Source organism: Lynx canadensis, chromosome B1 (assembly GCF_007474595.2).
Source record: "Lynx canadensis isolate LIC74 chromosome B1, mLynCan4.pri.v2, whole genome shotgun sequence".
NCBI classification, from domain to species: Eukaryota; Metazoa; Chordata; class Mammalia; order Carnivora; family Felidae; genus Lynx; species Lynx canadensis.
The window spans coordinates 44,892,159-44,919,278 of NC_044306.2; the positions used below are offsets into that span (position 1 = coordinate 44,892,159).

A 27,120-nucleotide genomic window follows, 5' to 3' on the forward strand; every position below is an offset into this window, starting at 1 on the left:
TTGTGTGTCCAGCTCTGGGCAGTGTGAAGGTCATAAACATGGCGAGGAGCCAAACAATGTAAAGGCTAACACAGTAAAACACGAAGTTTAATAGATGGTGAAATAGTAGGTGCTGTGGGTAGAGAGAATTCTGTTACGGAAAGTGCTTTTGGCTGTACTGTTTAAAGATTCTCAAACGTTTCAACTGGATGGAGTGGGACGCTATTATGTTGGAGAAAGGGCCAAAGTGCGTCCCCCAGGTTGTCTTGGGGTGACTGGGCTTACTTCAAATCTTCAGGAAATAAAGGGCAATATTCTTTCTTCTATTACCATCTCCCCAGACCCCAGGAACTGAGATAAAATTTCATATGTTGTGTTCTGGAAAATCATTTTGAGCAGAACCGAGGGTGCTTGCCATCAAGAACTACTTTGGGGGAAGTTTCTGTTTACAGGTAACTGGGGGTGTCTGTAAATTAGGGTTGTCAAATGGCTCTGGACTTGATAATTTCTACTCCTGACAAAATGATAAAAATTTTAAAAATGACTAGAATAATTATTCATGGTGTGTACATAATAGACCTTTGCTCTAGAGATATGGAGTTGAAAGGTCTGGGGCTAGGCAGCGGTCACTGGTGAAACAAAAGGGATTACAGTGATGGAGATCATGTTGAAGAGATGTATAGAGGAAGCATTGGGTGAACCTGACATAAAGTGACACGCTATTTGGAAAACATTTAAAAAACCATAAACACCTCATCAGAGCTAAAGGATGTACAATCCAGGTGATAGGTTATTACGATAACAAGTAGGAGTAACTTCATAGGTCAGGTGTCGTCTTTGAATTCTAAGGTCAACCTCCCCCACCCTGGCCTCCACTGTTGAATGTGTGCATGGCTCCCAAAAAGGCATCAGGAGAGTGATTTGAAATTTCAAGTTAATAAGGATAGTGGTGCCAAGATTGGGTAGTGGTGGCACAGGATTGACACACCGAATTTTGGTTTCATTGTTGAACTGGCATCTTGGATAAGTTACTGAAGTTCTTAGTTTTTCTTTTATAAAATGGAGTCACAATCTCCTTCAGAGCTGCAGGGGGGATCAATCAAGATAACGTGTTAACACCCTTAGTAGAGTGCTCTGCCAAAGCGAGTGCAAAAACATTCAACACATGTGAGTTCCCCCACCCTTCTTATCTAGTCAGTCAACATTTATTGAGGCATTTCTTTGTAAAGGTACCTTTGGGGAGACCAGGATGAGTAAGACAGGCTTTACTACGGATTCATTTCTAAGATGCTTTTCATCGCTAACCTTCTATAACCCTACGGAAATAAATGGAAGTAAAGGCAAAAAGATCAAGGTGACCCCGGTCTCATCATTTCACATTTTCCAATTTCTTTACTTCTTAGCTATGCTTTTGAATGAATTGTATTCCACTTTTTTCTCCTGGTTTTCTTTTTAATTTCTTCTCTTCCTCTTTCTGGGACATCAACCATGTAACTTATTTAACCTTTCATTCTTCCCTACCACCTAATCCTTAAAAAATGGAAGTCCACAATCACATCATCACCAGCAACTGTCTTTACATTGCTCTGACAGTTTGCAAGGATAAAGGGGAAAAGAGAAAGATTAAAAAGCCAAATACCCAGAGGAACAGATTATATAATTTTATAAAAATCTAGTATACTTATTCATCCTAAAGGCCATCAAGTGTTTAAAACATTCACCTCTATAGTCTGAGGCCCTGAATTATGGGAAATGCATTCATGGATTTTAAAACTGTTTCCTTCTGCGCATACTGTGATTCTTTCGGGGATAAAAAGAGATAAAATAATAGAAAATTAATGTTGCCTGGTTACTTGGCTCTAAAGAGAAATGGAGAAATGATGTCTGTGCCCCAGTTTAAATGAATTGAGGTAGAGAAACCATGACAACAATCCCTCAGCAAACATACTGTCACATTTGGCTTTTGAAATGTGAATATAGATTCTAGAACCACAGACCTAGGGAGGACCTTTAGAGATCATTTGATCTTTCATACAGAATTAGAATGACATTTAAACCCTCCAAACAGCATAGAATCTCCCCAATTTTTGAAAAGCATCAGAGAAAATGTTATTCATGTTAATCCCTGGATTTATTTCCTATTTGCACACAACTACTTTTCTGGATTTCAAATTTTAGCCGGTCTTATCTCAAGTAGAATCTTTTAAAAAATACTTCATTCTGCAAACTAATTTCCTCTTCTCTGGTCTCTGGGGAGCTAGAGGATACCCAGCCAACCATTATGCAACTTCTATGAATGTGAAGTCGCTAAATTCCCCTTATGCCTTTTATGGGGTCAACCCATGGGCTTTATTTTCTTACTTTTTACATTTTGGTCTTAGCATTTTGCTTTGCTAGCCTCCTCAACTCTTTTTATTTTTTATTAAAAATTTTTTTTAATGTCTTATTTTATTTATGAGAGATACAGAGCTTGTGCGTGGGAAGGGCAGAGAGAGAAGGAGATCGGGAATCCGAAGCAGGCTCCAGGCTCTGAGCTGTCAGCTCAGCGCAGAGCCCAAAGCGGGGCTCAAATGCACGAACCAAGAGATCATGACATGAGCCAGAGTCAGATGCTCACTACTGACCGAGCCACCCAGGTGCCCCACCTCAACTGTTTTTAAATCAGAGAACTGGGAGTTCTCCACAGGACCAAACCTGCTTACTTTTTACATATGCCATTTCTGTAGAAGCTGTATTCTTAATACTGTTTGCTGCATTCTAATATTGTTCCCCTTTCCCTCTCTGTGCCGGGCAGTCTGTAATCTTATAGTGGTACCCACTTTATAGTTGTATGCTTCCTAGGCCTGTTTTTCCAAATGATTGAAAATGTTATTTCTGAGCACTTACCCACAGTAGGCACAGTGCTAACCCCTTCACATGCGTTATTTCATTTCCTCCACTCACCCCATTTTATAGATGAGGAAACTGAGGCTCAGAGAGGTTAAAGAATTTAAGGCCATACACCTAAAAAATGGTAGAGCAGGGATCTAAATCATGGCAGTCTAACGCCAGTAACTACATTCTTAACTTACCTGTTCAATTGTAAGTTCATAGTATTTGCGTAGCAGCTCTCAAACCAATAAAAAAAGTTTGGGAGCATCATTAAAAAAAAAAAACAAAACTCAGAAAGCCTGGGCTAGGGTTGCCAAGTTTGGCAAATAAAAATATAGGATATCCAGTTAAGTGTGCATTTCATATAAATAATATTTTTTTTAGTGTGTCTCATGCAGTGTTTGAGACATCCTTACACTAAAAATTATTAGTTGTTCATGTGAAATTCAGACTGAACGGAGCACCCTGTATTTTGTTTGGCAGCCTTAGGCTGAGCGGCTTTCCGGAGTAGAGACTGTGACTTTCTCACTAAAATGATATCAAAATGAGTTTTGGCTCAACTCAAGGTATCTCTGCCCTTTGGGGAAGTGCAGCCGCTATGGATTCTTTAAAATCAGCAACCTCTACAGCACCTACCCAGAATCATGCCAAGTTTACAGATTAGTTGTTTACTGTTTCTACATTGATGATGGGGGTATTCATCTGAATATATTTATGTATACATATATTTTTTAAAGTTTACTTTTGAGAGAGAGAAAGCACGTACAAGTGAGGGGGTGGGGGGAGGGAGGGAGGGAGGGAGGGGGAGAGAGAGAGAGAGAGAGAGAGAAATATGAATCCTAAGCAGGCTCCATGCTCAGCAGAGCCAGAAGGGCCTTGATCCCATCATGAATCTGGGGTCATGACCTGAGCCAAAATCAAGACTCAGATTCTCAACCTATTGAGCCACCCAGGTGCCCCACTAGTTTTATTTCTTTATATTACCTATCCTAACATGAGCTATTGCTGAATTTCACTTTAACAAAGAAGTAAATACAGGGGCACCTGGGTGGCTCAGTCAGTTAAGCGTCTGACTTCAGCTCAGGTCATGATCTCACTGTGGGTTTGAGCCCCATGTCGGGCTCTGTGCTGACAGCTCAGAGCCTGGAGCCTGCCTCGGATTCTGTGTCTCCCTCTCTTCTTCCCCTCCTCTGCTTGTGCTCTGTCTCTCTCAAAAATGAATAAACGTTAAAAAAAAAAGTAAAAAGTAAATACAAAGACTTGTTTTATTTAGCAAGACTGAAAATAAAACTCAGATATAAATTCACACCTTTAGTGTTGTCTAAAACAATTCCTCCAGCTATCAACCTAAGGCAATTAATCCAGCATATAATTTATAGAGTTATTAATATAACAAGAATCATTTCTCATTTACAAAGGGGGTCATTAAACTGTTGGGGCTCTTTCAAAGTAGAGTTTGTTTGACTATTCAATTACCAGCTTACACAGAAATGGAAATACAAACACAAACTGATTGGCTATTAACTCTTTTCTAAGGAAGCAATAGAAACCGTGGCTAGAATCCTACTGAGCACTAAAGTAGAGGTTAAGTTCATGGACACAGAGCAGCCACTAGCCAAGATACAGGTTTATTTTCAACTGAGGGAGGTTTATCTTCAATCAAACTTAGAGAAGTCAGTAAATACGGTGATCTTACTTTCACTACTTACTCTCTGTAAATGGCAAAGTTATCAATGCTGAAAGATACACATACCCATAGAAATTACAACAGATCATGTATAAAACAACTTTTTTTGGATCAATATAGTGCTACAATTGTCAATTTTTTTCCTCCTTCAACTTAATATGACCACAGTTACCTTCAGATTTATGTTATTTTAGTCTTATAAAAATTATTAACAAACTTTGGCTTCCTTGCAAATATTCTGTCCTTATATTAAAAAAGTGATTAAAAACAGTACCGAATATGAACCACTTCTGTAAAGTTTAGTGAGAAACATTCAGCCAAGGTGACTTTTCCTTGGAAAATCCTACAAAAACTGAATTTTATAAACAGTTACTTATTTTGATAGAAGTTCCATTTATAAATAGCAGCCATGACTTTGCTGCCTACAAAATTGTAGGCTGTCACATTTTACATGTTTAGAACTCAAATGTTTTAAGATCGGATTTTCTAGTGAGTGTTAAAGAAACAAAGTCGCACAGACAGACTGGTTAGTCCCATGCTGAGGAAACCGCTGACCTCCATGATTTCACCATTTAGGCAGGTTATAGATAACCGTTGAATTTGAACCGAGGGCTACTGCAACATTTATACTTTGTGGTTAAAGAGGAAGCAACATTAGCAGTGAGGGGGGCAGGTGCAGCAGACTTTACTGAGGCTCTGTTGTGGTTAAAGTGTACCTAGTGCAAGGGACAAACTATCACAGAATGTTGGTATTAGGGAGACTTTCAAGTTAAGAACCTGAGCAAACGTACTGTTCAGAGGCTGAGACATCCTTGCCTTGGGTTCTGTTAAGGTAGCGTTTTCTGAGGCCGAGGCGGCAAGTCTCAGGGTAGGGGGAGCTGACAAATATGAAAACTGGGGATGCTGGATGTCATGGGTCCTGTTGCTCCTAACAAGGGATCAATGGCACCGAAATGGAGGAGGGTGAGTATATCTTAATGACGGTTACCCTGTTGGCCTCGGGAGACTGACTGTCTTCTGCAAGCGCCTGTGAGCACATGAAAACCCATCATTCCCACAAACATGTGGTTGCTTGCACAAAGTGTGACCAGGACCAGTGGTTTGAAAATTCTAAGTCCCAGAGATAAGAACAGAGAAGGGCAGCATTTCAGAGGAGTTCACATTTTGTTTCTACCTAAGCAGGCTGATTGTTCCCAGGACCCTAGACAAGCCTGGTGCTACTTGGGAGCAAGCTGGCCCGAATTTTGGGGCCGTTCGATAAACCAGGTCTGGGCATGGGATCAAAAATGAAGTGGGGATCCGTGCCAGAAAGTATCATTCATAGTATCGCTGAGGGGGTACAGTGGTAGTTTCTTTGGTGGCAGGGGGAGGGGGGGAGGCTAATAACAAGGCTGAATCCTCAACCAGAGCTTGTCATGGAGAATACCAACGTGTTTGCAAGTTAACTCGAGACAACCTAACAATCTGGAGCACGACTCGTGCGCTACATAAGCTGAACGCCACCCCACCCCCCGTTTCAGGATAGAAGGAAACCTTTCTTTCATGTTTGTTCTCCTTCATCCCAAATCTCCCAGAGTGACTCAAATTTTCCCTACTTAGAAATGGAAAAACAAAAACAAAACTAAAACCAAACTCAAACATTTGAACAGATTTTGATGCAGCCCTTCCAACCAAGGGGCCGGGGCAGGGCCTCGGGCATGTACCCCCATCGCTGTCTCTGGAGATTTAGCACTCAGTCTGACCCCTGTGTGGCTGTCAGTGCCCTAGATTTAAAAACACGTGCTACTTAGAGAATGGGCTCCCTTTTTATCGCTGCATCAGACTAATGCCAGCACAAGCTAGAAGCATTATGACTAGGAGATCTTCCAGGGGACCGTCCTCCTCCCCCACAGGAGCTCTTCAAGGTAGAATCCCCACAATAGAAAAGACACTTGATCTCAAGGAACATACGCAGTCTGCCAAGCAGGTGCCACGGTGGCTGAGAGAGATGACGACCCCACGTCAGCAGCTATTAAGACACTTGGGTTGTTTGTTCCTGTCTTCCTGATGCCGAGTGGAATCAATGAACAGACGTGAGAGGAAAAAACCAAATCACAGAACACGTGAAAAGTTTTAAAAAGAAGCGTGTGGTGGTGCCCAAAGCCTGACTCTGGAATGTAGTTGGAAGCCACTGCTCTTTGAGCCCTGGGGCAAGGAGGGCAGTGGACAGAAAGGTCTGCAGAGCCGACAGCTCAGGTTCTTCCTTAAGAGGACTCCAGAAAAGCGTGCCAACGTGACTCACAGACGCCCCGAGAGAAATGCCAGCAAAGCCCAACATCCCCTGCAGCTGTCCCCCCGCAGCTCTGCTGGCAAACTCAAAAGCACACATTTGCTCAGTTGCTGGGCCTCACCCCCAGGTGTCTCCCACCTTGGAGGCAGGGGCGAGAAAACTGGACCCCGTTTTCCCAAATAAGGGAAATCAGATCACCTGGAGGCAACACCCTACGTTTCTCCCACTCTGTAATGACTGAGTCCCTCCTTAAATCTGCTTCAAAGGGCTAAAATTAGTGTCTAGAGGGCAAAGGTCAAAGCCATGGTTTCCCAGTCTTAACAGAAGTCATCTGACCCACTTACCTGAATAAAACCCCAAATCATCAACCCCTTCCCGTCCTTCCCAGGGAGGGGATCTATTTAAATCCATTTCTTCTTTTTTTTCACCACCGAATGTGGGAGAGAGTCAAGGCAGGTAATGTGGGAGGGAGGAGCATCCTGGTTCATCATTCAAAAATAAAGATCTCTTTTAAGTGTCATTTGAGGTCGTATACAAAAATTTCAATTCTCCTCAGGGTCTGCTTCCAAGGGGTCATCATCGAAACTCAGCTTGTCAGCTAGCCCCTCAAACTGCTTGCCCAGACCGCCTGCAGAGTCCATGAACATGTTCGGGATGTCTTTGCCAAAGTAAATCTTGCTGTTGGAAGCAATGGCTTTGTACTTCATCAGCTGCAAATACTCAGGGGTCAGCTTCAGCTGTAAGAAAAAAGGAAAGGCGGCTATGTGGAGGCAGATTCGAGAAAACTCTGGGTGGCACCCTTCACTTTTCACAAGGAGAGGGTCTTTGTCGAAGAAATGTGCCTTCCCTACCCCTTCCTGGTCGCACTGTTCTGTTAGTAACGGGTACTGATTTCCAAGGTCAGAGCTGCAAGGGAGTTTTAGGGAGTTTCTGGGTTTAGCACGACAACTGAGCTTCTATTGAGGCACGGCTAAGGAACAGGGGAGCACCAGGCCCACACAGCACGGCAGCCAGCACGTCTGGCTAGGAGGGGCTTTGGTGGCAGTGGCCATCCAACATCACAAACCCTCAAACCACATCAGCCCAAAGCCAAATATACCCTCTCGTCACCAGGTGCATTGGGCTTTACCTTGTTTGCTTCAGCGATTTTCATAGCGGTGTAGCACTCGGCATCAGCCTTTGCCTTCTCCCGGGCCAGAAAGGCAGCATCTGAGGGCAAGAACGCAGTGAACTGCAGTGTAGACGTTACCAGAACCCTGGGCCCTGTGATGTTCCCCTGGTTGCCTCTGTGACCTTGGGAGACTGCTCTTTTCTCTCTGTGGTTTGGTTTCCTCCTCCGTGAAATGGTGGAAAGAGGCATTTTTTCCTACTTCACAAGTTGTTGTGAAAATCAACCATGGGTGAAAAATGCTTTGAAGGCATCTCCGGGTAGTGGGGACCAACTCTAAGCACGTCTGTTACTATGCCCAGCGACACTTACAAAGGCAGTCTCAGGAAAAGTGCTGCCAAGGGACACTTCCTGTGTCCACAGGCTGAGTCCTTGTCGCTCCGCGTCTGGGAAGACGGGTGGGGTGCCACTTCACCCTTCTTGTGCTGCACAGCAAGAGCGCGAGGAGCCCAAAGAAGGCTCTAAAGACAGCCAGAAGTGGCTCCCCCTAAACCTGGATGCCACGAACATGAAACAGCTCGGTCCCTCTCCACCTTCATTTCTCTTTTATTTCCACTGACCATTTCAAAAAGATTCTAGTTAACACTGGTTAAGCTGGCACAACTCCCAACAAGAGAAGTCCATGCCATGGTCCAGACTAACACCTGTTTGGATGAAGACCTACTTAAACTTCCACCATGCAAGCAAAACACTTCCTTAATCTGCTGAGACCAGCTTTCTGTCAAGCTGATGCAAAACTTTTGATGCTTGCTCCCTTGCCTTGGGAATGCGGCCAGCCTCGTGTAATATCTGTAGCAAAAAGCCTGGAAGAAAGGTCAGCCTGTGGGTGGGTTCTTACTGCACACCCCCAGCACGGCCCCGGGCGGAAAGAGCGTGCAGTCTGGCAGGGGCGCTGGCTGCATGGGGCCCACTCAAGTGGTCTTAGCACCTGATGACATGTTTTTATAAGAAATAAAAATGCGTTGTTTTGCAGAGAGCTCCCTAACAAGGAACTGCTGGCCTGTAAAATCCCAGCTGGCTCCTCACTGGGCCCCTGCAAAGCCTGAGAGCCCCATGGTGAGTACAAGTTGACATGGCATTTCGAAGCTGGGCCTCGAGGTCCTATTTTTGTCCTAGAATTTGCTTGATATAAGGCACCACGTGAAGGAAAGGGCAGGTGGTGGGGATGAGCTGAGGGCTTAGGGGCAGGGAACTGAAGGTGAATAATATTCAGAAAAGCCAGTCAAGAAAACACTTTTCTCTGGCTCCAGTGTTGTTGGTACCGAAAAGGTGTCTTTTTCAGACCTGCCTCAGTATCTACCATAGGGATACTGAGAACAGACTTAGAAGCCATAGCTGTGGGGGGTAGGCACGGCACAAGGAGGGGCTGTTCTGGCCTAGCCTCTGAGTTCACTGCCACTGAGACCCTTGCCAGACAGCAGGGATTTACACAATTTCCCTTTTTCTTACTCCTCACCCGAGAGCACCTAACAGCACTACATGGACATTTGTTGAATGAATGAACGCTCTCTGAAGTGGAAAACGTATGCCAGCCTGGCCCAAATCTCCCCCAAACTTGAGTCAAAGCACAGAGGAATCAGGACATCTTAGAACAAAGGTTAAAGAGCCAAGGAAAGGGCTCTCCCGACCCCACCCCCACCCAGCCACACAGTGGGGCGTGAGGAAAACTCAGGCACTCATTTCGCTTTGCTCACCTTCAATTTCCGAAATCTTTTTCTCGGTCTCCTTCTCCATCACCTTCTGCCCATAGGTGATTTCTGCCACCTGAGCCACTTTTTCTGCCTCTGTAGTGACGATGTTGAGAAAAGGCTTAGAGCACTATGGATATCTCACAGGCTAGACTAAATCCCACCCTTCCTGTGATCAGAGTCCCTGATGCGGGGATGCGGATGTGTTCAGAGGGAGGGCCCCAGAGGGTGACCACGGCGGGCACGTGTGGACTGCACCCGTGAGTGCAGTACCCCGACATCGGCACGAGACAGTCAGCCGGGAGACCTGGGCCCTCCCACGAAAGCGAGGAATGAGTCCCAACCTCTCTCCTAAGTCATAAGGGTGTTTCTCCCAAAAGAGTATTTTAAGGAATACGGTAGTGTCTAAAAAGGTTCTTCCTGCCACTTGACTCTGGGAAGCAGTCAGTAGTCGTTGATGATCTAGTGCAGAGGTTAGGAGCGGGTTCTGGCCAGGGTCTCTGCGGGTGAACCCCATTTCCACCACTTACTTGCCATATGACACTGGGCACATTAGTCCCTTCGTGCTTGTGAGGAGACGAGTCACACGTAAGTGCTTAGAAAAGTGCACGGCTCATGGTAGGTGCTTGAGAAGTATTAGCTACTCCTATTATCGATTAAGAATTAACTAGGAAGGGATCCTTTCATTTCAGAGATAGGGGGAGACTCAAAGCTCACCGGCCCTGCCCACCATCTGACAATTTCAGCGTCACTTCTGGGAGTACAAGTGCCGCTCCTGTGCGCGGCCAGGGTTTGCAGGACCATGTGACCTAACTGCGCCCGAGGCTTCCTCGCCATCTGCCCGCCTTCCCCAGCCCTTCCGCCCTGAGAGGGGATCCCAGAACCACATCCAGACCGATCAGGGCCTTCTTGCGCTCTGTCTCAGCTTCCTTCTCCACCACCTTCTGTTTCTGGGCTGCAATGAGCAGCTTTGTCTTCTCGCTTTCCCTGAAGGGAAGAACAGTGTGCAGCCGTGAGGCGGCTGCGGAAAACGCTTCCGAGGAACTTCACTGTCCCCTGGAGGAACCAAACTTCTGCTGAGGAGAGGCAAACCTGGCTTTCTCACTCTCGCCTGGAAGGCTGTTCCCTGTCCCAAGTAAGAGCAGATCTGTTGCAGGCAGTAACGCGGCTCTCTTTCTCCTCCCAAATAACTCATTTGTGAGAAGTAAAGCATAATTTACTTAGGTAAAATGCACCTGCCTGCCCACTGAACCGCCTCTCCCTCCCATCTTCTTTGGCACGAGCCATGAAGCACAAACAACGCCCCCCGGCCCTTTTCAAAGCATCGCTGCTTGAAAGGGCTTCTCCGGAGCCCAGGTGACTATTGCGACACACCCGCCCCATCTTACGGTGCAGCGGGCTGTGCCGAATACTCAAGGAGGGGAAGAAACGCGTGGCACGGCTTCGGTTAACTCTGGGATGGGATGAGGTGAGGGGTGTGGGACAGAGTGGGGGGTACAGGTTGGGCAGAGGGAATACTCACATCAACTCGTAGTTTCTGCGGATCGCCTCGGGTATATTGGGCTTTGTCACCCGCACAGCCTGGGGAAGGATAAAAATAGCACCTGATGGGAAGGTGAGGGTGGTGAGGGACCCGAGCAGCTGCCACTAGCCCTTGATCTGCTTGCACGAGAAGGACATCCCTTGGAAGAGCGGGGGATACACCTTTACCAGGGGGCGTCCCACAGTGGCCATGCTTACTTGGATGACGAGCCCGGGGGCCATGGAGGTCAGGTCCTGTTGCAAAGCCAGCTTGAGATTTTCATCAATCTGATCTGGAATCAAGAAAGACCGAAAACGTTGTTGTTACGTTTTTTAGGCAGGGTGGAGGAAAGTGTGAGGGCAGAGTACAAACTAACACGCCAGCTCAAGAATGCACCTGACAGGCCAAAGGTCTTTCCAAAGCAGAGCCCAGAAATCTAAAGATACCCTGCACGTCTTTCTTGTTTTTAAAAAAATTTTTAATGTTTATTTATTTTTGAGAGAGAGAGACAGAGCACGAGCGGGGGAGGGGCAGAGAGAGAGGGAGACACAGAATCTGAAACAGGCTCCAGGCTCTGAGCTGTCAGCACAGAGCCAGACATGGAACTTGAACTCATGAACCAGAAGATCGTGACCTGAGCTGAAGCCGGACGCCTAACTGACTGAGCCACCCAGGCGTCCCCCACCACCCATCTTTCAAAGTGACATCCCTGTGCGGCCCCTAGATGGGAGAGTGTCCTTTTCCTGTGGCCTCCAGATAAAATCACTGAGGCTGTTGAAAATATCAACCTTGCCCAAAAGGAAACTGAGCTTTCAAAAGAACAAGTACAAACAACAATTCTAGCACATTTCTTGAGTCAGGCAGCAGCCTTCCCCTAGACAACAGCAGCGAAACAGAGGGCGGGCTCCCATTTTCAAGAGGAAGGAAGGTGGAGTGGCTGTGTTAGGTATTTCGAAGGGAGCCAAGCACATTAAATCTGGTAATTTTAGAAGTTTCTACCAGAAAAACAGACTCTGACGTCAAGGAAAGCCCCAGGGAAGACTATTTCCATTAAGAACTCCCATCAAATAACACAAGGGGAAAATGAAAATTTACGGTTCTGGAAATGAGCCTAAGTCTTCTGATGTGTCGTTTGCTTTGGCCCTGATTGCTCTGTCAGAATTCACATGGGAGTCGTTTCATAGGGAAGTTTAGGAAGAGCTCTAACTGGTTGCCCCTTCTGGCTGTGACCATGCGGGGCCACAGCTGCCCTCTCTGGCCTGGGGCTTCTCTTCCTGCCCGCCCCACCCCCCTCCCCCCCGCCGACCACCCCCCAAGGTCTTCTATAAGACCCTGCAAGGCCCTGAGAAGACTTCATGAAACCTCGAAATCTGGCTGGGACATCGGAACTGAATCACCTCTCTTATTACTGTCAGCTGTCACCTGCTTGAAGTAGCCGTTCTTGGTCACCTGTGCCCAAAGAGGAGCCACTGAGGAACAGCAAATGCCTTTAACAGATGCCCAAATGGAGGCCCATGGAGGTTCAGTGATGTGCTCAAGCGAGTTAGCAGTCAAACTAATAAACCTGTTTGTTCACTATGCTTTAATTTTTAGGTCTAAAATGGCACTTTCTTCAACTGTCATATCGGTCAGCAAGGAATTTTAACATTTCTATGGACTGGATATGCTCTCATGAGCCTGTCAGCGTGAGGGAGAAATGCCCCAAAGGTAGCACCTCAGACCTGATATGTGTTTAACAATATGACAGATGGAGATAAACATCACGTTTCATATTTTCTATTTTAGGTAGATCAACCAAATTTGAGATGTTCTGTGCCCTCCCTAGGTTAATAATAACATTGTCATTTATTAATGGACACCTGTGGTCCTGGGCTAGTAACTTTCTAGGACAATCTGGAAGAAATATTTTGCAAGGTGGTTTATTATCAAAGCAATACCAATAAGTTGTTTACACGTTATAGTTCTGCAGATAAATGCTGATTAGGTTACATTACACAAAGAGGTTGAATCAGGTCAACTTCTGAGCAAGTACCAGGTAATGTTTTTATAAAGTGGGCAGACTGGGGTGCCTGGGTGGCTCAGTCGGTTAAGGGTCCGACTTCGGCTCAGGTCATGATCTCATGGTTTGTGAGTTCAAGCCCTGCACTGGGCTCTGTGCGGGAAGCTCAGAGCCTGGAGCCTGCTTCAGATTCTGTCTCTGTCTCTCTGCCCCTCCCCTACTCGCTCTCTGTCTCTCTCTCAAATATAAAAAATAAAACATAAAAAAATTTATAAAGTGGGCAGAGAGGACGCAGCAGGGTAAGCAGTGATGAGAATTAGGCCGCGAAGCTGAGTCGGGGCTGTGAGTCCTGAGAGGACAGAACCAGGAGAAAACCTCCGTGCCTAACGAGTGGGATTTGAGACATGAATTTCTCCTTTACAGATGCAAATAGATTCTAAGCAAGACAGTGATCTCCCAAGACTTAATTTTTTTAATCAATTGATTAATTTTTTGAGAAAGAGAGAGAGCATGAGCAAGGGAGAGGGGCAGAGGGAGACAGAGAGAATCTTAAGAATCTAAGCATGGATCCTGACGTGGGACTCGACTCTACAACCTTGGGATCATGAGCTGAGCCAAAATCAAAAGTCAGATGCTCAAGCGACTGAGCCACCCAGGCACCCCAAGACTTAACTTTAAAAAGAAAAACATTTCAAAGCAAATGTATTGTCTGAGCTTCTCTGTAAAAGAAGCTTCACTAAGCTACTAAGTTTATCTCTGTGACAGTAAGTTTTCTTTCTTTCTTTTTACTTTATCTTGAAGATTTTATTTTTAAGTAATCTCTACCCCCAATGTGGGGCCCGAACCCATGACCCTGAGATCAAGAGTCACGTGCTCCACTGACTTAGCCAGCCAGGCGCCTTGACAGTAAGAAGTTTTCTAATGCAAAATGATGTCACATTTTCATTTTCTCTTCATGGAAATTAGACTCCTTTGCCTTTTGTTGTTTCAAATGCTTTAAAATGTTCATTTAATGGCACAAGTTCTAAAACAGTGGCTGTAGAGAAAAGTAATGATATTTTATAAAATGCTAATCAGTTTGAGGTAAAAAAAAAGAAAAAAGTAAGGCAAACTTACTGCATTTTTTGTAAAAGCATGCTGAATCCAAACCCTCTAAAGGGAATTTAGATTCACTTCCTACTGCAGAAAAATCGAAAGTGACTCTGACAATTTCCCAAATCTGGAACACCGTGTGCAGGGGGCTCTGATCGCGGTCTCCGGCAGCACCAGGCGCTCCTCCCCTGTCTACTCTGAAACGTCCTCACGCACGGTCCTTTTTCAGAAGATTCCTGGGAAAAGTCACTGTCTAGTCCTCATATCAAGACTAGCTGTACCATCGTTTACTTTCGGCACCGGCTACTAGAACACTTCCGCAGCAAGCTGAACCAGAACGCTTCTTGCGAAAGAGCTTTAAGGATTACTGAACTGTTTCCCTCCCTTGCTGCTAAAGTCACACTATGTTTACTTTGGTGGCTAAAGAGGACAAAAGGTATCCACTTAAGTACGTGGATTCTTTTAAGGATTTTCCTATTCATCCCTACAGGTATAGGGTTAAAAAGACCCACCACCACAAAGCTCTGGGAACTTTAAGTAGCTATGGTCCTTGTCCCCCTTCCAGAATTAAATGCGACTCCTGCCGTCCTCCTCGCCTTTCCTGGCTTCCCTGCATTCGGCGTGGTGTGGTGGGAAGCAAGGTGAAGCGAGAGTTCTAGCTTCAGCCCTGCCATTTATCTCTTTGGGCCTCACTCAGTACCCTTATCTGAAAATGAGGCTGCTGGGTTGGATACTCTCTCAGGTGCTTGAGAACTGACCCTGTCTTATTACAGAAGGGTGTTTTAGGGACAGCAGGTGTTTTAGGGACTGCCATTCCAGCCCTGATGTGGACCAGGAGGCCTCCAGTCCACTGCCATCTGTGTGCCCAAACTTCACCTGCCTTCTTGACCTGCTGCTGCTATCAGCACAGACCGGTTCCTGAGCACTGGGCTTGCACTTCCTGTCCCCCCGTACCCATCCTGCCCTACGGTGGCTCGGAAGTCGGTGGTGGGGGGAACAGCTGCCAAGGCATGCCATGGCCAGAAGAGGCTTCCTTACCAAAGAGCTCGATGTAGACCTCCTGAAGCGTATGCACGCTGCAGAACTGGTTCAGTTCGTGGTGGATCTTGTTGAAGATGAGGGCCTTGTCGTAGTCAGCAGTGTAGTTCTTCACTATGTCATACACTGGGAGGGAGGGTGGGATTGCAAGGTAAGAAAAGGCAGCCCCCCCCCCCCCCCCCGCCACTGCCTGAGGTGCTGCAGCAGACTCTGGTGGGGGGGGGGGCACGGGGGGACATGCTGGGCAAAGTAAGCCGGTGGAGAAGGGAAACTGGGAAAACGTACCTGCGTTTGGGACCAAGAAGTTCACCACTTCAATTCTGTCAAAGTAGATCATTACACCACCACTGTTGGAGGAAGAACGGACAGAGAAGTCACCAGTAGGCTCTGGAACATAGTGCAGTCCCAGGGCGATGGCGTAAGAAGTGTGACTCAGCAGGAAAGAGTTCTCGGGAGGTCAGAAGGCAGGAGGGATCTCCAAGTAGGAATCTTCCAAGTTTGGAGCAAGAACACAGTCTCCCAAGAAACCACACCTCCTAAAAATATCTCCAGATGGAGAAAAATGAAACTTTTGGGGGTACCAGTAAGAAAAAGAATAGTCTGTATCTTTTGAATCTGCCATGCCTTTTGACAGAAGCAATCAATTGCAGGGAAAAGTCAAGGTGTTCTCAGAACTTAAAGGTCACAGTGGGATTTTCCGGTCACCATTTCTCATGGTCTCCACCCTCACTTTGGTTCAGCCCTTCCCTTTCCCTGCAAATATTCGTTTTTATAAACAATTTTGGGTATACAGGAACGGTGAAAAGAATAGTACAACTAATGGCCATACACGAACACTAAACTTAACAACTGTTAACATTTTACCTTATTGATTGATCTTTTTTATGCTGAACATTTCAACGTTGCAGTCATGATACTCTTTACCCCTTCATACTTTAGTAAGCAACACTCACCTAGGAGTAATGACATTCTCCTATGTAGTCCTAACTCCATCCCCAAACCTAAGAAAATTAGCAAGAATTCCTTAACAGCCTCTGATACCTAGTCCTTATTCCAATTTCCTCACTCGATCCTGCTGCGGACTGAAGTGTGTGCCCTCCAAAAAGCCTTAAGTGTAAACTCCAAAACCCCCAGGTGACTGTATTGAGAGATGGCCTTTCAGGTGGTAATTAAGGTTATGAGGGCTTAGGGGTGGGGCGCTCACCCAATTAGAGTGGTAAACGAAAAAAGGCAGCCACCAAACATCTTTCTCCCTGCATGTACAGAGGAAAGGCCGTGTGAGCACACAGCAAAGCCACCACATGCAAACGAGGAAGAGAGGCTTCACCAGTTTCCACCCGTCTGTGGCGCTGTGTTATAGCAGCCGGAGCTGACGAATCCAGGCCTTCTCTATCTTTCATAGCTGGTATTTTTGAACCAGGTTCTAATCAAGGCTCACCATCCATCACATTTATGTCTTTTAAGTCTCCTTTTCAACCCAAAGCTCCTCCTTGTGATGAGATCAGGCCCATTATCCCGTGAGATGTCCTAATTCTGGATTTGCTCCCATGTTTCCTTGTGGTGGTGTTTGTCACCCTGTCCAGTTTAGATCTCCTTTTTCTTTCCAAGCGGACCACTAGAGCAGTGTTCTGTTTGGATCACCAGACCCTGAGGTCTCCCCCTACCTTTTTATTTATTTATTATTTTTTTAAATGTTTATTTATTTTTGACACAGGGAGAGTGCAAGCAGAGGAGGAGCAGAGAGAGAGGGAGACACAGAATCCGAAGCAGGCTCCAGGCACTGGGGCTTGAACTCACGAACTGTGAGATCATGACCTGAGCCGAAGCCGGATGCTTAACCGACTGAGCCACCCAGGCGCCCCTCCCCCTACCTTTAAAACATTCTCCATAGCTGGTTATGCGAAACCTATCTTCTTGTATCGGGTCATTTGCCTGCTGAAGGCCTTTAGTGGATCTTCACTTGCAACAGAAAAAGTCCAAACTTATCACAGCATTCCAGGCTCTCCCAAACCTGTCTACCTCCCATGATTTTCCCCGATGCACTGCACCGCCTAGTCAAATTGGAGCCTAGGGAGCTAGGAGGTGGGGAACTTGGTAAAACTACCAAGAAGGAATGCATCCCTTTTCGCTATCTCTTGCTGCAGTCAGCCAGACAGCCCTTCTGTTGCTGCAGGTGTAACTGCTTTACCCCGGGGCCCTTACCTAGTCCCGCAAGGCACGTTCTTCACCTCATCTGTCTGCAGTGTGGTCTAGAAATGGAGGAGACATAAAATGCTGTAAAATGGGCAGTGACAAGTAAAGTAACTTCATTTTAGAATCCCAAATGGCCTGGTCCTTGAAGTTATCTGGGATGAGCTTTGCTCTTGTTAAACATGAATGTTTCACCTAATCCTCCTTACTTATAGGGTGTGACACCCAAACAAAGGTACCTACCCCCCCCCCTTCACTGTAAGTGAATCACCATACAGATGAGCTTAGTAATGACTTAGTAAAAAAGACCCTGCATTAGGAGTCCTAAGACCTGTGTTTATCTCTATCTCTTCCTTTACCAGTCTTGAAACAGTGGATTCTTTATTTGGCTCAGCCCATTCTCAGCCTTATTGTAAGATTTGTGAGGTCTCAGCCTTATTGTAAGACTCGTGAGGTCATGTGCACAAATGCACTCTAGAAACCATCGAGCAGAGGAAATAGCAGAAGTGATGTACAGGGAGAATGCTGAGGAGGTATCCTGGGATATTTTCCTGGGTTAGTTTTAAAGTCATTCTGTAAATCTTATTCCTCTTAGCTGGACATACTTCAAAGATGGCTAGTCTAACTTAGCCAGGCTTTTAGATCTGTCATAACGAATCCTACTTCTACTTAGATGTCATTTCCCTTCACTGAGTCCAACCCCCCCCCCCCCCCACCAAATTATGTTCACATCTATGAATTTCAAATAAGAACCAGCAAATTTACCATGTTTTATTTCTATTTATCTTGGTAGCCTGTGATTTAAAACACACAGACACACGCACCCTACTTTTCCTTCTATACATTCAGAACATACTCTTCTTTGGTTTTACCTTGAAGTGAAGAAATAATTCCCAGCTGGGGCTGCTGGGCCAAGGCAATGACTCCATCCAGCTATTTCAACAACCAAATAAAGCTCTAGAGTACATGGTTCATGGAGCCTCATTCTCCATTAGATATACATACATACACATATACATATACATATATGTACACATACACATGCATATATGCATACGTGTATATAAACATGTGCATATATACATACACATGTACGTATGTATGTATACACATATATATATGTGTGTGTACGTGTTTGTGTGTGTGTGTGTGTGTGTGTATGTGTGTGTGTATGAGATTCCTTGGAAAGGCATTATACTGACCTAATGGTAAGTGATTACAATCACGCGTTTGTCAACACCCCAAATCTGCAGTGGTCCAAACATACCCCATAAGCCAAGTATACCTGCACAGACTTATATGATGTGATGAAAGGGAGCATGAGATGGAAACCAGGGCCACTGGTGGAAGTCAGTAGGGCACCGCCTCTGCAGAGGAAGAAGAGAGAGGCAGTTTAGCAAGAGGTATCTATTACATCAATATTATTTGCACCGGCCCCATAAACGTTTCATATAGAGTGTCACGTGCCTCAGCCATGTCCACAGACCCCTTCCTCTCAACTCGACCCTAATATTCTAGGAAGTCTGATGGTAAAACATAAAACCATTACTTATGCTTTTGTGGCAAGAAAAATAGGCACATGGGCCAAGTGGAATAAAGACGGCAGAATCCCTGGCAATACTTAACGTAAGAGGAACTCTGTCTTTGTCATATCCGTTGAGCTTGTGGCAATCTAGGAGGGCAGTTAAGTCCATTAACACATTTATCAATTAACTGCACTGATGCTGGATCCCAGTGACATGAACAATCAAAAGAATAATTTTAAGAAATGCTTTAAAAATCATTTACAAACAAGGGGTGCCTGGGTGGCTCTGTCAGTTAAGCATCCGACTTTGGCTCAGGTCATGATGTCACGGTTCATGAGTTTGAGCCCCGTGTCAGGCTCTGTGCTGACAGCTCAGAGCCTGGAGCCTGCTTTGGATTCTGTGTCTCCCTCTCTCTCTGCCCCTGCCCCACATACCCCCCCACCACACTCTGTCTCTATCTCTCAAAAATAAATAAAAATGTTAAAAAAATTTTTTAAAATCATTTACAAATATTTTTCAGGCGGTAGCATTACTTTATAACCAAGTTGTATGTAAAGGGTAACAAAGTTAAAAGCCTTTTTTGGGGGACACATAAGCAGAAGGTGGGGAGAAATAAAGGGGAGAGTGGATCCCAACGAGACTTTTAGAACTTGCTATCAGCAATCCAGGAATAGGCATCTTGAGCATATATGAGAAAGAGCTCATAAAGACTTAAAGCAAAAAACCTGGTCATGGAAGTTACTGAAAGGAAAGCAACCCAAGATTTGTAAGTGCTTCTTTGCTTTATATTATGAAGGAAAAAAATACATTATTATATTTTTTAAAAAGAGCAATAAAACAGCTACCCAATGGAGCTTTCTTGTAAGAACCACTATCCTAGCGCTTGCCTGAACGGTTATGTATCAATCTGCAGGATTTCTCATTTTGCCTGAAACGTTAATTTTAAAGAGTGGGTACAAACTGGCAGATCAGGCTAGCTCAAGTTGCCATCAAGAACTGGTGCTCGTCGGAGGTAACCTTGTGGCACCAAGATGCCGGGAGGGGGATATGAGAAAACGAGGTTTCAGAGATAACCTGCAAGCACTGGTTTCCTGTGGATTTTAACTCTAAACCTCTATACACATTTATCATTCACCGTACACAACATCAACTTGAGACTACTAAGTTTCATATTTACATTTATGTATGTATATAAGCGTGTGTGTATATGCCCCCCTCCCCTGGTCACTGACACAACAGCTCAGTCTAAAAGATTCCTCTATTCAATGTACACAGATATTCAACAGAATCTGCTAGACAGTGAGTAGGAAAGAAAGTCATTTAACAGGAAGTTGCAAGCTTCTCCCTGTCCCTTCCTTACCTGTAATACACCCCAATATGTCCCTCTTCTATCTTGTGCACAGCTGAGAAAAGAGACGCACAAAAGAAACTGGAAGCCACAGCCACAACTGCTCCCAGCTGAGCCATCAGTGAGCCTTTATCCTAGGGAAAAAGATGCAAGAAAATGTGTGTGGTCCGACATGCAGGAGAAAAGCTATGACAAGCAGAGAGAGCACCTTACTAAGCTGGGCTCCCTGCAAGTGGCTCCTATCCAGCCTGCTGTAGTATGAACACAAGGCTAGATCTACAACTCTCTTCATCCCTGTTCTCAGGCAACATTCCCACTCCTTCCTTAGCTGTGGAATTATATTCCCCACCTCGCTGGAGAGGCAGTGGCTCCAGATACAGCCGGGCCCCAAGAGAGAACCAGTGCCAATTGGGCAGCGTTCAGAACACAGCCTTCTCTTCCTGTGAACACGAATGTGCTGTCACGGGAGCCACTCACGCTAGTAAAAGGGAAGAGAGGCAGCTGCAGTATGTTGCCCAAATTACAGAGGATGTCAAATGACAGGCAGTTGTGGCTATGTAATTCTGGTCAGAGCCTCCCAGTCCTAATTGCCTGCCATTTCAAAAGAAACCATTATTTAGTCCTTCCAGATGCTGGAGCGACAGACACAGCATGTGAGCAGAATTCCAGGATGGGATTCTCTGGCTTTTCGTCCACCTTCCCAGTTATTCCTCTGGATCTAAACGGGGGAGGGCTCTACACTCCCTCCCATACACTTGACTGGCACTTTGCACCCGACAGGTCCCCAAGCCCCACGGTTAGAGAAGAAAGAGGGTTCCCAAGGGTGGGAAGATGGGCTCCTGGGTCCAATTGGGTCCAGGCACCAGGATGAGAAACAGCTGGCATCTAGAGACTCATTTTCTGAACACCGAAGGATCTGGAAAAACGATGGTAACTGACAGCAAAGTTCACAGGCGTGCCCGGGCCCACCCGTGCAGGGCGTGGATTCTGCTTCCCAGGACTAACATAGCTAGGGCTCAGACATCTGCAAGGCGCTTATTTTACCGTAGCGGACTCCAGCTACCGATCTGCAGCTGTGTCCTTTCTGCAGATGCCCTCCTCCCCGCTCCCAAATCGCGCCCCTTCCCTGCCCTCTTCCGAGAGAGGGTCGCGCGTCCCAAGCGCCCTGCGGTTCAGGGGGAAGGGACGAAACAGAAAGGGGTTGCTTTCTAGCTCCTGAGGGAGAGAGGCTGCTGGGGTTCGAGCCCGGGAGAACGGCTGATCAGCTCGGGCCGGGAGCCGCAAAAAGGCCCAGTGCGCACACTAAGGGGCGGGGGCCGCGTACCAGGCTGTCCCTCCAGGCGCTCCGTACTCGTCCGAACCCCCGTGCAACCGTAGAAACCGCCACGCCCCTCCACACGCTACTTCCTTCCGGGTCCGTCGCCTCGATGACGCCTTTAGTTCACGCGAGAAGACTCCCGCCTTCTGAGCTCGTCAGCCCCGCCCCCGCGCTCCCCGAGTTCGGTGCCCGCGCGTGGGCGCCAGGGGGCGCCCTCGGCTTGGTCCGGCCCGTTGGGACCTCTGGTTAGGGTTTCCAGGGCGGGGAAGGTGCGGAGCGCCTGGAGAGTGACGCGCGGGAGGACGCTAGTAGCGGCGGGTGCTGAGTGACTGAGCGTGTAGCTTTCCGAGGTTTTGACTTTGGAATTTGCCCTGGATTCCCCCCCGCCCCCCCTCCCCCCCTCCCCCCCAGCCCTGCCATTCGGTCAAGTGTATTTTTCGGGGCAGGTACCAGCGAGTTGCAGCCATTCTAGCTCTCTGCTCGCGCTTTCCTGTAGCACCGGTGAATGAAACACGTCTTTTAACGCGTGGATTAGCACCTTTACGTCTTTCATCAACAAACAGTCCCTATTTTGAATTGCTTTCCTAGGAGCCTTGGCCTTTGAGGTCCCCACAGCACCATACAGTAGACAAAAAAGGAGTTATCCCAGTTTTAGTAAATAGGATCCTGAGCTCAGTGTGGTGCGGGGGTAACGGTGGATGAAAGCCTCCCTTGCGCTCCGTCAACTTCGGGAGCTTAACTGCCTTTATAACACCTAACTGCGGTACACAGAGGCTGGTGCGCTCTCCTTGGAGGGACTAAGTTCCCTGAGGGTAGCTTAGGTACTCAGCAAATGCAGACTGAAGGCATAATGGCACCAGGATCAGGATCTAGAGCTTGGGTGTTCTGGTCTCAGGGCCTCACGTTGTCCGCAGCTGTGGCTGTTCAACAGCAGCACATCGGGACATTTCTCATTCAGCCACTGAACTTATTTTGTTTGCAGAAGAGAAAAGAGTCCAGTTAATTGCAGCCCCCAGTAAATGAAAAGCTTTTACACAGAGAGGATGGCAAGATGGTGCTGTTAGACAGATTTAGGACACAGGGAAAGAAAAGCGTAGGTTTTCCGGGCATGTCTGCTTGGAATTCATCCTGGGTTTGCCCTGGATGAGTCTGTGCTGGGATGCTTCAGCATTACGTGGTTAAGCCCACAAGTGGGCTGCCTGGTGCTGCCTTGGGGGCTCTGTGCCCACCTCCATCAGCGAGGACCTCTTCTCTCCCCATCCTGTCACTGCAAATCCCTCCTCCTCCCAGCTGGTCAGTCTCCTGATAGATCCTATCAGAACTTAAGAGCTTTTTATCTCCACCTTCAGTGAAATAATTCACCAGGGCACACTTAGTAAGTTTATTAAATGGTTGAGTGGATGAGTCAGAGAAATAGAAATATTGGGGTTTATCAGCCCAAGGAATGGGGCTTAGCCTGTAGTATAAAGGATTTGAATTTGTTGTAATTTAAGAATATCTTGACTGTTAAGTTTTGGAATGAACTATGAGTGAAAGCTTTGGGATTCTGTTCTCAGGAAGTTTTTTTGCCAGACCTGAGTAGTTTAACTTTGGCCCTGCCTAGAGGCAGCAGGTGGACTTCAGATGATCTAGCATTCCCGAAAATCCCTTTTTTTTTTTAATTTTATTTTTATTTTTTTTATTTTTAAATTTTTTTTCAACGTTTATTATTATTATTATTATTATTATTATTATTATTATTTTGGGACAGAGAGAGACAGAGCATGAACGGGGGAGGAGCAGAGAGAGAGGGAGACACAGAATCGGAAACAGGCTCCAGGCTCTGAGCCATCAGCCCAGAGCCTGACGCGGGGCTCGAACTCACGGACCGCGAGATTGTGACCTGGCTGAAGTCGGACGCTTAACTGACTGCGCCACCCAGGCGCCCCCGGAAAATCCCTTTCTTAAGACTTCTGTGGCTTTTCTGACAATATCCAGTATTATCAAGCAGGTACATCTGTAATGATTTGTTTAATGAAAGTATTTAAAAATCCATTTTTTAAAAGTTTTTAAATGTTTATTTATTTTTGAGAAAGACGAGAGCAAGCAGGGGAAGGGCAGGGGGGACAGAGAATCCATGCTGACAGCAGAGAGCCCTGATGTGGGGCTTGAACTCAAGAACCAGGAGATCATGACCTGAGCTGAAGTTGGACACTTAACAGACTGAGCCACCCAGGTGCAGATTAAAAATCCATTAAAAAAAAACTTGCAGTGTAGAGTAGTGGTTAAGTGCAGGTACTCCACAGTCAGACTGCCTGGGTTTAAATCCTGCCTTTTCACCACCCTCCCCCTCCACCCTGCCTCTTGTTAGCAGTGTGACCTTGGAAAATGATTTAATCTGTGCCTCAGTTTCTTCATCTGTGAAATGGGAGTAATGATAGTATGACCCTTATAGGACTGACAGGACTGTCATGAGCATCAAACGACAGATCAAGAAAAGCGCGCGCACACACACACGCACACAACGAGGTAACACCTCGCAACTGTCAGAATGGTTAGACTAAAAAGACAAGAAATAACAGGTGCTGACCAAGATGTGGTGCAAAGGGAACCTTCGTGCCCTGTTGGTAGGGGTGTAAGTTGGTAAACCACTGTGGAAAGCAGTGTGGAGGTTTCTCAAAAAATTAGAAGTAGAAATGCCATATGATCCACTACTGGGTATTCACCCAAGAAAATGAAAACACTAATTTGAAAAGATACATGCACCTCTATGTTTACTGCAGCATTATTTATAATAGCCATGATATGGAAGCAGCCCGAGGGGCTGTGTGTATGTATGTATGTGTATGTGTGTGTGTGTGTGTATGTGTATACACACACACACACACACACACACACACACACTCAGTAATGGAATATTACTCAGCCAAAAAAAGAATGAAATCTTACCATTTGTGACAACATGGCTGGACCAAGTGGGCATTATGCTAAGTGAAATAAGTTGGACAGAAGAAGACAAATCCCATATGATTTCACTCCTAAGTGGGATCTAAAAAACAAAAATGAACAAACAACCAGACTTTTAAGTACAGAGAACAAACTGGAACTTTCCAGAAGGGAGGTGGGTGGATGGGAGATGGGTAAAATAGGTGAAGGGGATCAAGACATACAAACTTCCAGTTATAAAATAATTAAGTCATGGAGATGAAATGCACAGCACAGGGACTATGGCCAATAACATTGTAATAATGTTGTAGGGTGACAGATGGTGACCATACTTATTGTGGGGAGCACCGCGTAATGTATAGACCTGTCCAGTCACCGTGTTGTGTACCTGAAACTAATATAACATTGTATGTCAATGACAATTAAAAAAGCACACACAATGTTTGGCACGTTTTAAGTGTTCAATAGTGTTAGCTGTCACTGTTTTAAATAACAAATCCCTGTAATGTGTTCTTGTCTGTTTGCAGGTTTGGATTATTAATGTGGCAGAAATTGAGAAGGATAAGCTTAAAGTTATGTGGCATTGAGTAATAACCAGATGAAGACTTGTCAGAAGGAGAGATAAGGGACTCTGGAATTACACTTCAACGGATATTTATTTACAATACAAATTTCATAAAGCACGATCTAGTGCTTTCCATGGACCAGGCCCTATGCCACTCTCCTTTTATTTAATCTTCAGGTCAGCCCTTTGAGTTCAGCTCCACTTTAGAGGAGGAAGTTGAAGCTGAGAGAAGTCAAGGGATTTCCCAGGAGCGCAAAGCTTGTAAATTGCAAAGCAGAATTCAAGTGATCCCAAGTCTGTTTCTTCCTTACAGCAAATGATGAGAACATAATGATTCAACTAAAACACATTCACACACACACACACACACACACACACACTCACACACTCACTCACACTCACACACACACACAGAGTTACCACATTTATCTCTCGCACGTAACCTTTCAGGAATGTAGACCAATGGTCAGAAATTGCAAAACTTTACATCAGGCCAGTTCCTTTTATAATTGTAGGTTGAAGCAGGATAAGAAGGTGCTCCCACCCCAGCCACCCACATCTCCCTATCTCTGGATTGTTGTTTGTTTAGTCCTCTTATCAAGCTCCTTGTTGGTGAGAGAGCCACTCCAATGAGAGAAGAGACCCCCTTTTTGCACAGTCAGAGCCCTAATTATTAATAACCAGGTTAGCCCCAAAGGAACCAGGCAACTCTTAAAATCTTGGCTTCACTGCATTTGCATCACAAGACTGGAAGTTGCTGGAAAAAACTTTTAAAAAACGTTTTCTTCCTCATGCCCTCAAACAGGGAATAGAGGTCTTCTTTCAAGACATTTGATCCCAGTAAGATTTGGGTGAGCTTGGTAGACGAGGAGTGGGAAACTATATCCTTAATGATAATCAAGGGGGTTACTTACAATATTCCCCTCTTATTTTCAGTTGGAATAACCAGGATCTGGGTGACTTTTTTATTAACTTGTTTTATTTTTATTTTTTTTAAATTTACGTCCAAATTCGTGAGCATATAGTGCAACAATGATTTCAGGAGTAGATTCCTTAAAGCCCCTTACCCATTTAGCCCACCCCCCCTCCCACAACCCCTCCCGAAACCCTCAGTTTGTTCTCCATATTTATGAGTCTCTTCTGTTTTGTCCCCTCCCTGTTTTTATATTATTTTTGTTTCCCTTCCCTTATGTTTGTCTGTTTTGTGTCTTAAAGTCCTCATGTGAGTGAATTCATAATATTTCGTCTTTCTCTGACTAATTTCACTTAGCATAATACCCTCCAGTTCCATCCACGTAGATGCAAATGGCAAGATTTCATTCTTTTTGATTGTTGAGTAATACTCCATTGTATATATATACCACATCTTCTTTATCCATTCATCCATCGATGGACATTTGGGCTCTTTCCATACTTTGGCTATTGTCAATAGTGTTGCTATAAACATGGGGGTGCATGTGTCCCTTCGAAACAGCACACCTGTATCCCTTGGATAAATGCCTAGTAGTGCAATTGCTGGGTCCTGGGGTAGTTCTATTTTTCGTTTCTTGAGGAATCTCCATACTGTTTTCCAGAGTGGCTGCACCAGCTTGCACTTCCAGGATTTGGGTGACTTTTAAGAACAAAAGTATATTTGCTTGGGGCTAAAGTTTTTTTTCAAAGGACAAAGGGATCAAAGGGATCAAAGGGGAGTCATGAGAAAAATGGGAGTTGGGAGTTGGTTGGAAGTCACCTGAAGATCATGTTGTGATGATGTGTTTTTACAGCCTTCTTGAGGTATAATGGGTATAATAAAGTGCATATAAAGTGTATAATTTGATAAGTTTTGACATATGTCTACACCTGTGAAACCATTACCACAACCCAGATAATGAACGCATGCCTCATACCCCCAAATTTCCTCATGCCCCTTTACAACTCTCCCTCTTACCCCTC

The 27,120-nt window shown here is 45.6% G+C and overlaps 1 protein-coding gene across 2 annotated transcripts; it reads right to left on the bottom strand.

Moving 5' to 3' along the window:
• Positions 1–4,096: 4,096 nt before the first annotated feature.
• ERLIN2 (ER lipid raft associated 2) lies at positions 4,097–21,810 on the bottom strand. Of its 2 annotated transcripts, none has more exons than XM_030312640.2 (12): positions 21,702–21,810; positions 20,390–20,511; positions 18,789–18,870; positions 17,516–17,562; positions 15,599–15,660; positions 15,314–15,439; positions 11,403–11,476; positions 11,185–11,243; positions 10,558–10,649; positions 9,669–9,758; positions 7,936–8,015; positions 4,097–7,543 (listed from the first exon to the last, which is right to left on the bottom strand). In XM_030312640.2, the coding sequence occupies exons 2-12, from the start codon at positions 20,494–20,496 to the stop codon at positions 7,349–7,351; spliced, it is 1,014 nt and encodes a 337-aa protein (XP_030168500.1). In that variant the 5' UTR covers positions 20,497–20,511; positions 21,702–21,810; the 3' UTR covers positions 4,097–7,348. The 2 variants fall into 2 exon arrangements, with proteins under 2 accessions (XP_030168500.1, XP_030168501.1); XM_030312641.1 differs by lacking the exon at positions 21,702–21,810 and adding an exon at positions 21,422–21,668.
• Positions 21,811–27,120: the final 5,310 nt, after the last annotated feature.